The 16533-nt window shown below is 30.4% G+C and overlaps 1 protein-coding gene across 1 annotated transcript in view; it reads right to left on the bottom strand.

The window, feature by feature from the left end:
- Smp_168670 (cGMP-dependent protein kinase,putative) overlaps window positions 1-15996 on the bottom strand; it is a gene marked incomplete at both ends in the record, with an annotated part of 73013 nt that extends 57017 nt beyond the window's left edge. The window contains one exon of the mRNA XM_018790950.1: window positions 14189-15996. Coding sequence (XP_018645828.1) covers window positions 14189-15996 — 1808 coding nt within the window. The remainder of the gene's footprint in view (window positions 1-14188) is intronic.
- Between the last annotated feature and the right edge of the window lie 537 nt (window positions 15997-16533).

Raw genomic sequence — 16533 nt, 5'->3', positions numbered from 1 at the left:
GCTTCTCTTTTCAACAGATCACTAAACATTTTTACTGAAGTCAATCTGTAACCTGAAAATTAAACTCGATCTCCATGTAACCCTTTCAATCAAACCTCTGTTTCACTTTCGAACCAGCATTAAGCTATGACTCAATCCTTTATAGAAGCAACGTTAAATTAAATTTTAATTTCACCTCAAAATACTAAGCAAAGTATCTATGTCGACGAATGCAATCTATTATGCAGAATCATTCATAACTCTTCATCAAAAATGAAATTATCTCATAATAAATCCACTCGCTATATGAATAATTTGCAAGTAAATTTTCGGGACTCAAAATAATTTCTCATAATTTACCCAAAAATCAAAAGAACTACCATAATTTATACTCTATATCGACTTTTACCTATCCTTTAATATTGCTTTAAGAGTGCTTATACCAGTAGGTATTTCTCATTCCGCTAAGAAAATAATAGGGACATCAAACTTTTAGACACTGAAATTACTAGTTAAACTATTGAAACTTTCTTATTGATTTTTTTCTTTTACACCATCCAAATCAGTAGTCCATGAAACAAGGTAGCACATTTACAATTGATTGATCCCTCAGTAGTGATTAATTTCATGCATGTCAGGTCCTTCTTAGTTCAGACTGAATACTATGGATCACGTTTGGATGTAGCCTAATCTAGTCTAGGTCTAGGTGACTAGACGTTGCGTACAACGGACTCGTCACAGTAATTTTAGCTGTTGTTTCTCCGTACTCTCCGTTTCCGTCTCCTTCACTCTAGTTCTAGATGATTGCAGGTACCTTGGAGCGGCACTGAAATCATTCTTCGATGCATCATTTATGAACAAAAATGACAGCCTAGTCTATCTAGTAAAAAGGCACTGGTCTACATAGTAAAAATCCTTGTGACAAGTACTTTTTAAAACCAATCTATAAACTAATCCTTTTTAAGCAATTTACTTTCATACTCCCATTCATCACGCATTTTATTCCATTTTGTATCAACCAACTCATGGTTTTAGACTTTTATGTGTTCTGTAATTTCTTTTTAGAGTATTATATATAAATATTTAATGTATATTACTGACTAACTGAGATTTACGTTTTGGTGTATATTTCAATGACTCTAATCATCGTTCCGAAGGCGAAATCTCTATAGAGCACTTCGAAAAATTCAAACTGTGGATAACTGTGACTAAAGTTCAAATGTTCATTTGTTATTATGCTTAATGTGCCAGTAACATTTTTTGGTAAACACAGTTTACATTTATGTTTTGCATTGGATAACAGATATTCCTATGGTTTATATACATCTTAATATATTCGGATATGATCACAAAATTATCATTCATCGAGGCTATCAAATTGAATTTCTAACCATTGTACAGATAAACAATTCCATAATTCTGTAGACTGGTTTAAAAATTTCTTTTTATAGCCTTATAAACATTTAGAAGAAAACTGACATCAAGACCTAAGTGACATAATTTCTGTACTAAATAATGATTGTATATCTTGACAAATACATTGTTGAGTTTAAGATCAACAATTAAACAAGATATAGGATGTTGCCCAGCAGAGTTGGTTTACGGAACCACTTTACGTCTACCAGGAGAGTTTTTCACCTCAAGTAAAAGTGTTCCAACTGATTTAGCCAACTATGTACAACGTCTAAAGCAGCATATGAGTAATCTAAGAGTAACACTTCCGAGGCAACATCAACACCATGTGTATATACCAAAACAACTGAGCGACAGTACTCATGTATTTATCAGAAGGGATAATGTGCAACGTCCCTTACAACCGGCTTACGATGGTCCATTTAAAGTTATTAGAAGAAATGATAAAACTATAACGGTAGATAAAGCCGGATAAACGGATGTAATTAGCATAGACCGAGTCAAACCAGCTTTTATCGAAGCTGACGATCAGCCAGTGCATACAGATTATTCGAAAATCGTCGAGTCACCGAAACGTGAGTCTCAATCATCAACGACATCGACGAACAAAAACGAAGAGAAGCCAGTAACGACAAAATATGGTCGAAGAGTAAGATGGCCTCAACGATACATAGCTACGATTTTGAACTAATAATTTCTTTCCTCTTCGTTTTGTATGTGCACATGGAAAACTTTAATTTATCTATTATTATATTCAACAAATTTTGCATATTCTAATGTCAATGTATATAAACCTCTAAAAACACTAACACATTATTTTGATCTGTTATTTTATCTGGCCTTACGCACATATACGAACCCAAGCTTACACGTACTTGTAATAATTCACACGATAGTTCTATCATACATTTTAATTTCATAAATTTCGATATTTACTGTCCTGTTAAGTTTAACATTTTTTTATTCGCAAACACAGACACTGTTTTGTATCCATGTTTGCTGGGGGGGAGCTATTATAGCAACTCAGATACAATTGAGTTTGTTTACACCTAATCTGGTTAAGCCCTTTTTATTAACTTACTTAACAGACATCGTCATTTGGATAGTAATTTGCATATTCTTTGCACTGCTATACCACTAGAGCACATGACACTCTATCCGAAATGTTGACTGCTTAAATATCATTCGATAACTCATACCCTCCCCATATGTGACGCACGCAAATATTATTATCAGCCTTTGTTTTGCTTTGCTGTGCCCTTATTAAATTCGACTATAAATTGCCTATGTAATTGCTTGCTATTCGTCTCGTTCGTTTCCTTCGCTTGTTCGCCTGTTCACTCGCTCTCTCGCTTGCCGCTCGCTCGCTCGTTGATATTCGCTCAGGTGTTGTTAGCTTTTTGACCTGAGTTATTCGACAATAAACTGTAGTTGCTGCTATCCTTCGTCTTCTGATTTTACGCACTGTTAAGTTTAGAATTATAACGGTTATCGAAGTAAACGATTAACGAATCGCGGCACTACAACATAAATCAAGTGCAAAATACAGTATACAAAAATTTCTTTATATTTTCAGGCCCATTCTGATAATAATCATATGCTCACTAGTGACTGACTTCAAGAGATATTTCTTGGAGTTCTAGAGAAAAGCAGTGACCAGTGTAGTTCAACCAGGTCTGTTGTGAGATATCAACTCACTGAAGATAATGGTGAACGGTTGTTTAACTTCGTGGATCGGTTGAAGTCAGACATTACTGCCGTTGGATGCCCGCTCAGTTTTCTAGTGAGGAAGCGCTCACTCACGAGACTGATAGGTTCTGGGTTTGAATCTTGCGAGGCGGGATAGTGGATGCGCACTACTGAGGAGTCCCACAATAGTACGAAATGGCCGTCCACTGTTTCCAGGTTTTCCATGGTGGTCTAGATTCAATTGACTTACAATTTCAACTATAAAATTTTTATGATGAATTATCAATTGAAATGATCCATATTTTCATTGATGTAAACAATCCCATGATCATTGAAATATTCTTCAAGTCAAACATAACTTAAGCATTATGTAATATAATTTTATTCTTTTACAAATGAATTTGACTAACTCTATTTATTTGTATATTCCAGTAGATAAGATAAATACAGGTGAGAAACCATAATCATTATCATCAGTTGAAAGTATCAAATTAATGCTTAATAACGTTTTCATAGAAAAAAAAATTATCAAAACAAAACATTTCCCCTTATTACTACTATTATCATTTTATTTCCCTTCTGTTTATTTGGATTATTATTTTGTTTAGTAAAAAGAATATGATATTCTTTTTTAAGGAAAATAATAACAGTTCCATTTGTCTCTTATCAACTCATTGTCCTTGGATAGATAGATATATATTAAATAATATTGTTATTGTTTATAAGGCATGCTTATATATATTTATATTTATATTATTTGCTTTTAAGGTCATGTTATTTGAAAGAAAACAAACTAGAAATAGATATAGATATCAGAAGGGGGGTTTTGTGGAGATCTCAACTATATATAATATATATATATATATATTAATAAACAATGAAAATGTCATTTTCATTTCAATTTCTTCTAGCATAAGGTAAATATCATTCTGGGAAATCAACTTAAATTAGGTTTCTTCAAAATATTATTTTCTTTTTGCCTATTGTTCAACTATATTCATAGTTTATGAATGAAACTAACAGAAATATCAAGAAAAGATATAATCTTATACAAAAAATTTACTTTAATAGATAGGTAATAATCGTTTAGAATACAATAAAGTACAATCAAGTATCATATTTCAAAGAGTCAAGCACCAGTCTAGTGACACATATACATTGAATCAACAAAAGAAAACATTAGCAGGTTGATTTTATCAAACAATCTTTTCCTCTATATTTTAATCATTCATTAATGTTAATAGTTAATTGTTAGATGTTCGGTTTTATCCTTGATCTCGCAGTTTAGATAAAATAGTAATTTGAAAACCATGTATTTATATCTTGTCAGTAAATAGGTTCATAAATGGCTTCAGTCTTTATTCTTATTTAATGATAAGCATATATTTGTAAAGATCTTTCTAACCGGTATAAACTTTAGACCGCGTTTTTTTGAACATTCTGTGAACAAACACAGAGATGGTTATCATCAGAAACCGATATTGTTTTAACCGTCAAAAAAGGAGCTGTAGATTAGTTAGTCCGTTTTATTGTTGATTTCTTAAAAGTTACACTTGAATCAGATTTTCAGATTTAAATCAACAACAGTCATCTTCTACAGTAGATGTAGTACAGTTTGAAACACCTACATAGATATACAAATATTTCTCAGTAAACTCATCTTATGAAGTATGTCAATTCACATTCAAATAACATTTGAGTCATACTAATACAAAGCATTAGATAGATTATACCTATCGTTGATAGGGTTTTATATTCACTTTTCAAAACATGTATACATATGTACTGTTATCTGTTTTGTAAATAGAACCATATATCATTATTTTTTTCTTTGAGTCAGACATTTACTACTAATTTTGTCTATAAATGCCACTGAAAACTTTAATTCTAATACTTTAATGATCACTTTGAAAATAAATGGTATTATATTAGGAAAAAATTTCGACAATCTTAAAATTAATTTTAATCATGAACTAACGTCATCAAGAAAACTAATGAAAACCATATAGTCTTGGATAGTTGTTTCGTCCTAGTTCTAAACACTTCAAAATTACACATCATCGACATTGCACATAATCAAATCCGGAATATTTATATCTCGTGATAGTTATCATATCTTCCTGCAACTACTGAGCTGGAATCCAATAGATTGTTTTCTCAGCTTTAATTCTTTTAGTGTGACGAACTGATTAGATGAAGTAACAAGTTCAACTCATATTATTTTTAGTATAAAGAGTTTACTAAGACTGCTGAATTTCATAGTTTAAATCACAAAGTGACTGTATTTAGTCAGCTGTTGGAAATCAAGAACCATTGAGCAGTTAGTTCATCTTGGTATAGGACTCTTCATAGATGCTTATTAAGGTCGTGAATGAACCATACTAAGTAGTTCTATATTAAAAGGAAGTAAATATCCATTGCTTCCTGGTTAGAATGTTTATCAAAAGTCATTTAGTGATGTTATCTATATCATTCTACTCTGTGTTGCATATATTGAAAACTGAATGTATTTCATGTTTCAATTATTTGTATACATGATATTCTGTTTTCTGTAGGTTATACTTCAAAATGCATTATGTAATAATCAGAAGAGGGTTTTTTGGAGATTTTAGTAATTTTATATAGTTGAAATCATGTGTCAATTGAAGCTAGACCACCATGGAAAACTTGGAAGCACTGGATAGACGTTTCATCCTATTATGGGACTCCTCAACAACGTGCATTCACGATATATTTTAACTGTGTTTTTTTTTCATCTATTCAACAAACTATTTGCAGAACCTGTTGAAATAGTTTACAAGTTTCAATATTATTTTTTCGTTTGTTTGTTATTTATATTTCGTATTCTGTTTTCAAGATCATATATATATATGCATAAGATCATCTATCATATCGATATTTTATTTGTTACCAACTAGAGAAGAAAATTAACTCTCGTAACATTTAATAAACAATTAATAATGAATTTTATGTCAAATATAACGTTGTTCTCAATGAAAAAATGAAAAAAAAATTCAATTAATTATGATAAATGAATAGACGTCATAGTGAACAGAATAATATGAAATAATAATTTAAATATAACCTATGTTTTTGGTGTTTTTATCATAATAACTGTGGGGGGGGCAGGGTGTGAAGGGAGTTAGTTTTTACTTGTATCATCAACATACAACAAAATATTTCAGTACAGTAATTTTTTTCCTTTCTTTTTGTTTTTTTTACTATTTACGTTCTACTTAATGTACGCACAAAAAAAAGATAAAAAAAAAATTATGTTTCATATTGATAAATTAAAATTGATTATGAGAATTTTTATCGATTACAATTAAAATACTGTTTGGAGATGAATAGACTCAATGTCTGAGGTTGAAATGTTATGGTCAAGCTCTACTTTAATGAATTGATCTATAACATTCAAAGGTACACTGTATAAACAGTTACATAATTTTATTTTGTCTACCTTTAACTTATTTCAAATCGAATGAAAATTCATATTTCATAATATCTTTAATATGGGACAATAGTAAATATAGCAATAATAATTTAAGGGGGTTTTGTGGAGATTTTAGTAATTTTATATGGTTGAAATCATGAGTCAATTGAAGCTAGGCCACTATAGAAAACCTGGAAGCGCTGAACGGCCGTTTCATCCTATTGTCGGACTTCTCAGCAGTGCACATCCACGATCCCGCCTCGCGAGAGTCCCACAATAAAACGAAACAGCCTTCCAATGCTTCCAAGTTTTCCATGGTGATCTAGCTTCAGCTGACTCATGATTTCAACTAAACAATAAATTAAATTATTAATTAACGTAGAAACGCATGCTATCTTCAACAAGTAAAGAATTATATAGTTTAAAAATACAATTCTAATAGATATGTAATGTAAACAGTCATTTGTTATATATCTATTAACCCATCAGAATACTGATTTACAAATGAAAGTTTAGTTTAGATGAGAAATAATTTTTAGAAATTTTCTAATAAAAAAAGACAATTTTAACTTTATTTCTTTAGATTGTAGAGAGCCTCAATTTACGAAGAAAATTTAAAATTAACAAATACCTTTTAAATGATATTTCTGCTTAGTTCTTTACACTATATAACAACTTAAATAATTTAATTCACTTAGTATTACTTGTTTGAATCTTCTCATTGATGTTTAGGACTGCAACTGGTCAGTCTCTTATTGGCATCTGTGCATACTGTGTGTATTGCCTCGATATTGCCTTAATTCATAAGCAGGGTATGAAAATATGGATAGTGGCTAGCAGTGGAATCCATGACGAGTATTTCCTCCTATTTGCGAAAGGTACTGGGTTTGAATCCCAGATTGAACATCAACTCTGAAATGTAGGTACATCCAGCTGACGAGTCCCAAATAAGCCGAAACGCGCGTCCTGAATTCCACTGCAATCTACTATCCATCTTAACTTACATAATTGTCATAAAAAACAGTTATATACATAGATACCTTTCATACATTCCCGTATTGTTTTTACATCTTAATCGATGAAACATTTATAATTTGTATAGGAATACAGTTATCCATCATAAGTCACATACCATTGAACAAACAAACAAAATTAAAATGATTTATATAGTTATCTTATATTACTTTATAGTCCTTAATAGTAATCCCTGATATGTTATCTAATATTCCTTAATTTATATAATACGTGCTCTTTTCTCTTGTTTGACGAATCATTTTGGTGCAAAAAAATATGAAAAATTAAGCTGACAAATACAAACAATAATCTTAAATGAGCAATAATAATAATGTTTGTTTTTCTATTATTATATTTATTAATGTTGTTTTTTTTCAAAAAACAAACAAACAAAAACTGATATCCACTTCAGTATAAATATGCAAATAAAAACAATTTAACTCTTTCTAATCATGATTTATCTGTTTTCTACATGTTCAGGTACATGATTCACGTGTTTCAATGTTTCAAGAAATATTTACCGTATAAATGAGCCTATAACCAAATGTACATAGTGATAATGATAGAAATTAATACGTTTAAGTAAGTCATATAATATTGCCGATATGATTACGTTGATAGGAGATCTATATCAATACGGAAATAAATAAATAAATAAAAACAAGTTTTACCGATAGGATACATTAAGACATTTTCAATGGGAAAAAAATAGGAGTTAGATACTAGGTGATTATTGAGAAAAATATTTTTTTGAAAAACCTTAAGTAAAAGTTCACAAATTCTGTGTTCATTTCCTATTCCTTCTTTTGTGCCCTTTTGAGTTGGTTTTATTAAATGAGTGATTTATATTTTTGTTTGTTTTTTTTTGTATTTAGGTAAACAAATCTTATTTGAAAATATTTCAATTAAAAATTAAAAATAATAATCATTAAAAAAGATGTAAAAAAATTGTGATTAGAAAACAGGTAGCTTGCATTGAATTCAAAGGATTTTGATTAGTTTATTTGATTAAAACTATGACTGATCAAATGGTTAATCTAACATAATGTTCCATTGAATTCATTAGGCTATGAACAAATAAAACTGGAACCTACAACAATATATCAACTACATTATTATGAAACCTTAAACTGTACTGATCCCAATGTGGTTCATAGTGTAATGTATGCAAATTATGTTGACAGGCATAAATATTATGTAACACCAATCAGGAATGAAATACCTGGCAGGAGAATGTTGAGAAGATTGAACTGGAGAAAACAGAAAGGAGAACAAAGAATTGAGAATCGAAAGAATCATGAAGGATGTAAAAGACAGTTGATGGAGGATTTGTGAATGATAATAAATATATATTTGTTATATCGCAGTGAACTGAAAAATTATATTCCTGACGATTCGTGACTTAATGTAACACACTTCTTCAGAGTTAATAAAAAACCAAAATAAAATTAACGTAAGTTTAAATAGTCCAAAGGAGATAATGCGGAATATTTTTGATGTCAATTTAGCCATATACCGAAAACTGTCAAAATTAAATCGGTATACTGATTTTAACTCTGCATATCCAATCAGTATAATTTTTATTACTGATGAATATACTATCACACTGAATGTAATATGCGGTTATTCTCTAATTAATGCACTTGTTTTAAAATCCTCATCATACTAAAACACGGATATTATAAACGAAGAATGTTCTTTTCAGTGGATTCTTTTCAGATTCCAGAGTTGCATAACAAAATTTATCATTCAAAAATTGACCAGATTTAAGGCAAAATACATCATTTTTAATCATAACGTGTGAATTTAGGACTGTTTGTAGAAAAGGAGGAACCAATTGTTAATATTAAAAATGGCTAACGTGTAATGTTAACTTGGCTACGTCTACACGTTATTGTCTTTATTTTTTTATTTACTTGTATTAAGATTATTCTTATTGTTTCAACAACACTATTAATCTTTGGTACACATAAGTAATCCCACTTTATTATCTCTGATGGAATTCATTTAACTTCTCACACTGAAAATTTGATTTGACTAGTGAGCGCGCTACTGTCTCTCTTACGGCATGTTACCATAAATATTCTGATAATTTATCAAACAGATTCATCGATGAGCACTAATGAGAAGTTTCAAACTAGAACGAAAAACTCATTCAGTGCTTTCAGGTTTCTAATGGTGGTCTAACATTGATCGATTCATGATCTTAACCAAAAACTTAACAATCTCCACAATCCCATACTGAAAATTCATTTTATATAAAAACTTATTTAAGTTAACATAACGTATCAGTCATTTTAACATTGACAATTTTGTTTGACTTTTTGACGAAGAATCCTTAATTCCCATTCTATAGTTTTAAATAATATAATTTACCTTGAACCTGGTCACTGTTTGAATTATTGATTTGAATACAAAACTGTGGAATCTGAAGAGATTTTATTCAAAACAATTTTCACCGTTCATATATCAGTGGACTGATACATTGAAAAATGTCATCTTCATACTAAGTTGTTTTTATTTATATGATAACATCTGGTCTAATAGATAATTATTCGTTTGGAACATAAATAAGAATTTTTATTGAGGGAAATTTTTTTATGTTAACCTGACTTTGTGTGGTTTGTATAGTAATAATAATGACAAATGATTCAATGAAATTTTTATTAGTTGACTTCAGGAGTCGATTTAAGCTAGACCACCATTGAAATCATGGAAGCCCTGGACGGCCTTTTCGTCCTAGTATGGGACTGCTCAGCAGTGCACATTAACACTGTTGGATGCCGGCCCAATGGTCTAGAGGTTAATTGTTTGCGTGTGAGACTGAAGTTGACTGGCTCGAGTTCCATATGCAGGTTCGTGGATGTGCACTACTGAGGAGTCCCATACTAGAACGAAAAAGCCGTCCAGTGATTTCAGGTTTTTGATGGTGGTCTGACTTACATCGACTCATGAATTCAACTATTAAAAATTACTGCAATTTCCACAAACATTAATTCTAGTTTAATAAAAGCCAATATTTTTCACATTGAAACGGTTCATTTTCAACATCTATAAAGTTTTGTGTTACACGATCAGAATGAAAACGGTTAGGTGTCCTGTTTTAATCTTATAAGTTTAGCATTTTTCTAATTTATTACAAACAATCACCGCTATTTGTATAATACTTATAATAACATTACAAATAATTTGTATAAGAGCTTTCATACAATTTTGTAATTTAATTATGCAGTCCTAATAAATAAATTAGATTATATTAGTTATGGTAAAAAGTGGTATCCTTTAAACTTTCAATTGCAAATTAATTTGTATATTGGGTATATTTTTATCTACCATTTTATGTGAACATCAAAGAGATATTCATTTTGTAAGTGTATATCTAACATTACAGTTCTATCCCAAAGTAATTCAATAATTAGTACCTTCAAATTAATAAATTCATTGTGTACAAAGTAATCGAGGTATTGTTCCAATTATGTATCCGAAGACAATAATCAAATGATTCTATGAGTGATTGGAAACAAAAAGGTTTCCTTTTCTACTGTCTATGAACGCGAATCGTAATTAGGATTGAGTGAAGTTGAAAGCCAGCCATTTACATTGTATTCACAATAGTAACAGATGCACTCAAAAGACGTTGGGATAAATATTAGTATAATTTATCGATATATGTACACAGTATATTGACAAACTAAATAATCAGTAAATATGTACAAATGAAGTCTTTCTTACTAGGAAATCGTATATCTGATAAAGTTTACTCAGCTCACTAACTTTAATTTATCGTTCTTCATGTGATTTTTAAGAGAACGATTAGTTCTTTATGAATCTGTTAAAACTAACTAACGAACCACTGTAAACAAACTAAAGTCAAAGAGGTAATATCACTAATTGTAAGAAGTTTTGTCAGGTATAAAAAACACAAAGAACTATGATATACAGTTCAAGATAAATTAATTGTTTTGACGAATAAAATACTGTTTTTCTATCTATTCTATAAAATACAATAAATCTTGTAGTACATTACAATTAGATTTACATTACATTTCAGTCCACAATCGTAATACTTCACATTCTAAGTGATTCAATAAATAACTAATATAGTTGAGATCATAGGTCAATTGAACCTAGACCACCATGGAAAACCTGGAGGCACTGGACGGCCATTTCGTCCTGATGTGGGACTCTTCAGTATTGCAACATCCACGATCCCGCCTCGCGAGATCAGGTTTTCCATGGTGGTCTACCTTCAATTGACTCATGATCTCAACTATATAAAATTACTATAATCTCCACAAAACCCCCTTCTGAAAAGAAGTAATATCTTAAAAGGAAGAACAAAACTATTATAGTTTGATATGCATGTAACATTGAAAGTAAATAGAAGTTAGATATTTGTGACTATATGTCCTTTAGAATTTACCAATCAAATCGATCGAGTCATAAAGGTTCGAATGTACATCTGCTGTCGTTTTTTTTAACTAAGTAAGTTTTCTCTTTCATCATAGTTATAATGGACAATTAAACAAAAAGTTGAGACTTCTAATTATCTGAATCCATTGTTGATTAGGTCATGAGTTTTGAAAATTATCTACATTTGGAAGTTGTATTATATCTTGATTGATTGTCATGTGTCAAATTTTTCTATCTGTTGAGGTTTCTAACTAACTGCCTAATATATCCAAATACTTTACTTTGCTTTAAACTCGAATTTATGCGAATGACGTTTTGTTATATTATCAAGTTTCTCAACAGTTCTTATTAATGATTTCATTTTGTGATCTTGATAAGACTACTAAAGCAACAGATAAAATGCACTTAGTATTGTTTGTTTGAATCTTCCCATTCATGTTTAGGACTGCAACAGGTCAGTCTCTAATTGACATATGTGCATCTTGTGCGTATTGCCTCGATATAGCCTTAATTCACAAGCATGGTAAACAACGATGGATAGTGGCGAGTCCCAAATAGGACGAAGAGCACTTCCTGGATTCCACTGCTAGCCAATATCTATCTTTGCTTACAACAGATAAAATGATTTAACTTTTCAAAATCATGACCAAACTTTGAATGTAAAAGTTGAACTTGTCATTCTAAAATCATATTCAGCTTAATCTACAGAGGAGTGTTTAATGAATGATACCCAACCGTTCGGGAACATAAGTATATATATATAATCGTAGAATAATAGTGAAAAACTTATTGGAGTGAAATAATTCGTTGCTCTATTATTCTTTTTATATGAATATGAGTTTCGGAAGATGATATTATATATAGAGAGAATAAAATGAGCAAGATTAATTGTCTTGAATATTACTACAATATAAAGTAGGCAAAGAAAAAAAATAACAGAAGAACATCAACTAATGTACTTTTATTCTTACCGACTTTTAAGTAGACACAAATAAATGATTAGATAATAATTGTAACATCTGAATCGTTTTTTAAAGCTTGTAATATCAGTTGTCATTAACATTTCCTTTATATTTCGTTGATAACTTTATCCACTTCAAAAAGTGTCCCTTCCTCATAACTACGACTTATTTATTTTTTTATCACTATATAAACTTACAGATTACATAGACGTTTAGCATATACTAATATATTTTCATTTCACTATATGTATGTATACTAATCTACGTTTATTTTCTATTCATTTCAGACAACGGATGCTTCGTATTTGTACAATATTTTAAAAAATTTTAACATTGTTATGTGAACTATAAATCTAACTGAGAACGTTTACATTTTGTACTAAGTTTCCGACTAGACTGTTGCAGGACACGATTCATAGAATTGTCATTTAGAATTAAGAACTTGAGCTCCAATAATGTTTTACTTCATGCAATTATAAAGTAAAGAAAAGATCATTGTGTTTGTTCTCATTCAGAGCTCCTAAGGATTAATTGAGAGTTAAATGTTTAAAGAATACTTCACATTACCCTAAAATAAACAGTAGTTATTCATCGATAGCTTTATGAAGCTACAGCGTAATAATGAAAACTGACCGAAGCTAACAAACATTGATTATATTTGTTTAAATTCATATGGTATTATTTGTGTCAATCTTCCCATTGATGTTTACAACTTCAATTGATCAGTCTCATTGACATATGTGCATCCTCTGTGGATTGCCTAGGCATTATCTTAAATCACAAACATTATAGGCAGAAATGAATGGCATCTAGCACTGGAATCCAGGACTCACGTTTCGTCCTATTCGATGCTCATCAGCCGGATATACAAAATGAATTTAAACTTCACCCCATTGCACAAGCAAGGGGTTATCGGGAATCATTAGCTAATTGGATAACGTGATAGTGTTTGAATTGGACGATACTGGGTTCGTGTACGAGTGAACATCGACTCTGAGATTCAGGTACATCCGGCTGACGAGACTCGAATAGGGTGAAACTTGCATCCTGGATTCCACTGCTAGTCACCATCCATCTCTTTTTATTATGTATCTGTTTAGTTCTCGCATTTCGACATAAATATGTTCCTGGTATGTCAGTATTATTTTACAATAGATTTCTTTGGTAAATTATTTTCTTACTTATTTCAGTTCATACTGAATTAAGTTTATACATTATTTGTTAGGAAACAATAACTTCATATAAAATAATATATATATATGACATTTATAACCATAATGCTTACTGTGCTGGTTTCTCAATTTTAGGCCAATTTGACAAATGACTTGCTGGAGGTGGAAGATATTTTTCTGATTCACCAGATATAGCATTACGTTTAACACGTGATTTAGATATAATTTGTAAATTCATTCCAATCCCTGGTGTCTTGTTATCATTTGTTTCCATTCCATCTGTTGCATTACTGTTAATAACATTTCCAACATTATATTCACTGGTATTATTCAAACTAATAAGTGTACCTGATTTAGAATACTGTAACTTACTAAACGGTAAATCACATTTATTGTAAGAATTGCTACTTATAATCGGACTGTTGTTAGTAGTATTAACCGGAGTAGGTGTTATTATTTTCACGTCATTTGTTTTATTATTTTCTCTAGAATAATTTTCATGCTGTTCAACAAATCCAGAAGCATTAGCTTTAAGATATGAACTTCTGTTATTTTTATAATGGGATACATGTTCTGAATCCCATCTTGATACATTCATACTGGGTACATTTGATTTATCATAATGTTTTACAGCTTTATGATACATTTGTAATTGTTTTGATTTTTGACATTCAGTATGAACAACTTTTGTATGTCCTTCCAACTCATTGATGGACTCATAGTATTCTTCCGGAATATATGATTCAGGAACTTGTTTTATAAGCTGTTGAATCAGTTGATCACGCCTGAATATGATACTCTGCAAGTAACGTATATAAGAGTCTCGTTCAGAAATTTCATTCTCTGCTTCTTTCAGCTGAATATATAATCTGTGTAACTCATCAAGTAATTTGTTACTCCTTTCTGTATCTGTTACCTTACAAGAGTTTCCTTGTCTTGGTGAATGATATAATACAGAATTACAAGATCTTGATAAGTTATTAAGTTCAACGGCATTATTCCAACATTTAGAGTATGGAGTGTTCTGCTGACTAGGATATGTTTCGTTAGAAGGAGTAGCTAAAACAACATTTCTTACGGTAGGTATTTTAAAATCAATACAGTCATTTGAAGTACCGTATTGATGTGGTCTACTGCTTTCCATAAGATCATTATGAACTCGTCCAAACTGGTGGTCATTATCACTGAATATTGGATAGTTATCATATTGACAATGACTGAAATTAGTAATCCCTGACCTATTCCTACTTGATGTTTTTATATTCCTTGGTGATGAGTCATTTATAGACGTCGACAAAATATTTGATTTTGGTGCAGCTTCAAGGCTAATATATGCTATGTCTCTATAACCATGAACAGTTTTTGAATGAGACATTGAGTTTATTTTATCACCTGAATGTAGTTTGTGAATTGTTTTTGATGGTGAACGTTTTTTAACTACTGATCGTGTTATCTCTATATCTTTGATTGATTCATTTGAAGGAAATAATTTCTTGTTCTTCATATTATTTTCATGTTTTAATGAAGAATCAGATTGTTTTGAAGTTGAATTATCGGCAAATGAAATATCCTGTATTCCTGTCTGTAAATCAACACTCCGTGAAAGTATTGAGGGTTTAGTGATTTGTTCTTGCTCTTGTGATGGTTGTTGAAATTTTCGTCCATGTTCTTCGCTTCCCATGGATTTATTTGTTGTATTCAGTTCAGACAACATTGATCCCATTTTAAATTTTTCAACAAGACTTAAACTTTTATTAATAAATGAGGAATTCCTTAGTAATGCTATGTATGAATTAGAGTTATTGTTTGAGCCGAAACTGATTTCAGCTTGATTGGTTGATGATAAGTTAGTAGGTGTGCCAGTTGCATAATTGGAATCTAAATGAGAATTCATGATAATTGGTTGTAGTTCTGAATTCATTTTAACTGATACAGATAAATATCAATAGTAGCATGATGTTACCATATGGTCTAATAAAAGTTGACTTTTTATGTATATCGTGTTTATATTTAGGGCATCGTCATGAGAACAACTATTATTTTTCTGTTCATATCAGTTGAACAAAGTATTAACATGTGAGTTTAACAGCGACAGGTCACCATATATAATGACAAGTTTTGATCTTTATATCATTTTAGTAAAATATCTGTTAATCATAATGAAGTAATTCATTTGTATTGAATTATAATAATTTGTGTCCTCTTCTTTGTTTAATTATGAAATTAGGATAAAAACCAGTCTTCACCGGTTGATAAATGAACATTGAACAACCAAATAAAATTTTCAATTTTATGATTGGCCAATTTGAATTCTGAGACTTTAACGGAAACAAATAAAACAAATAGAGAATAGTAAATGTTTAATGAGAAATACACTTTCCTTATAAACGATTGGTAGCTAGTTTTACCTGATATGCATATATGTTTGTAGCCATATATAAATGTGTTATTAATTAAA

The sequence above is a fragment of the Schistosoma mansoni genome, assembly GCF_000237925.1.
Source record: "Schistosoma mansoni, WGS project CABG00000000 data, chromosome W unplaced supercontig 0231, strain Puerto Rico, whole genome shotgun sequence".
NCBI lineage: Eukaryota > Metazoa > Platyhelminthes > Trematoda > Strigeidida > Schistosomatidae > Schistosoma > Schistosoma mansoni.
The sequence above is the reverse complement of the archived record's forward strand: the minus strand, read 5'-3'. Positions and strand labels throughout refer to the sequence as shown.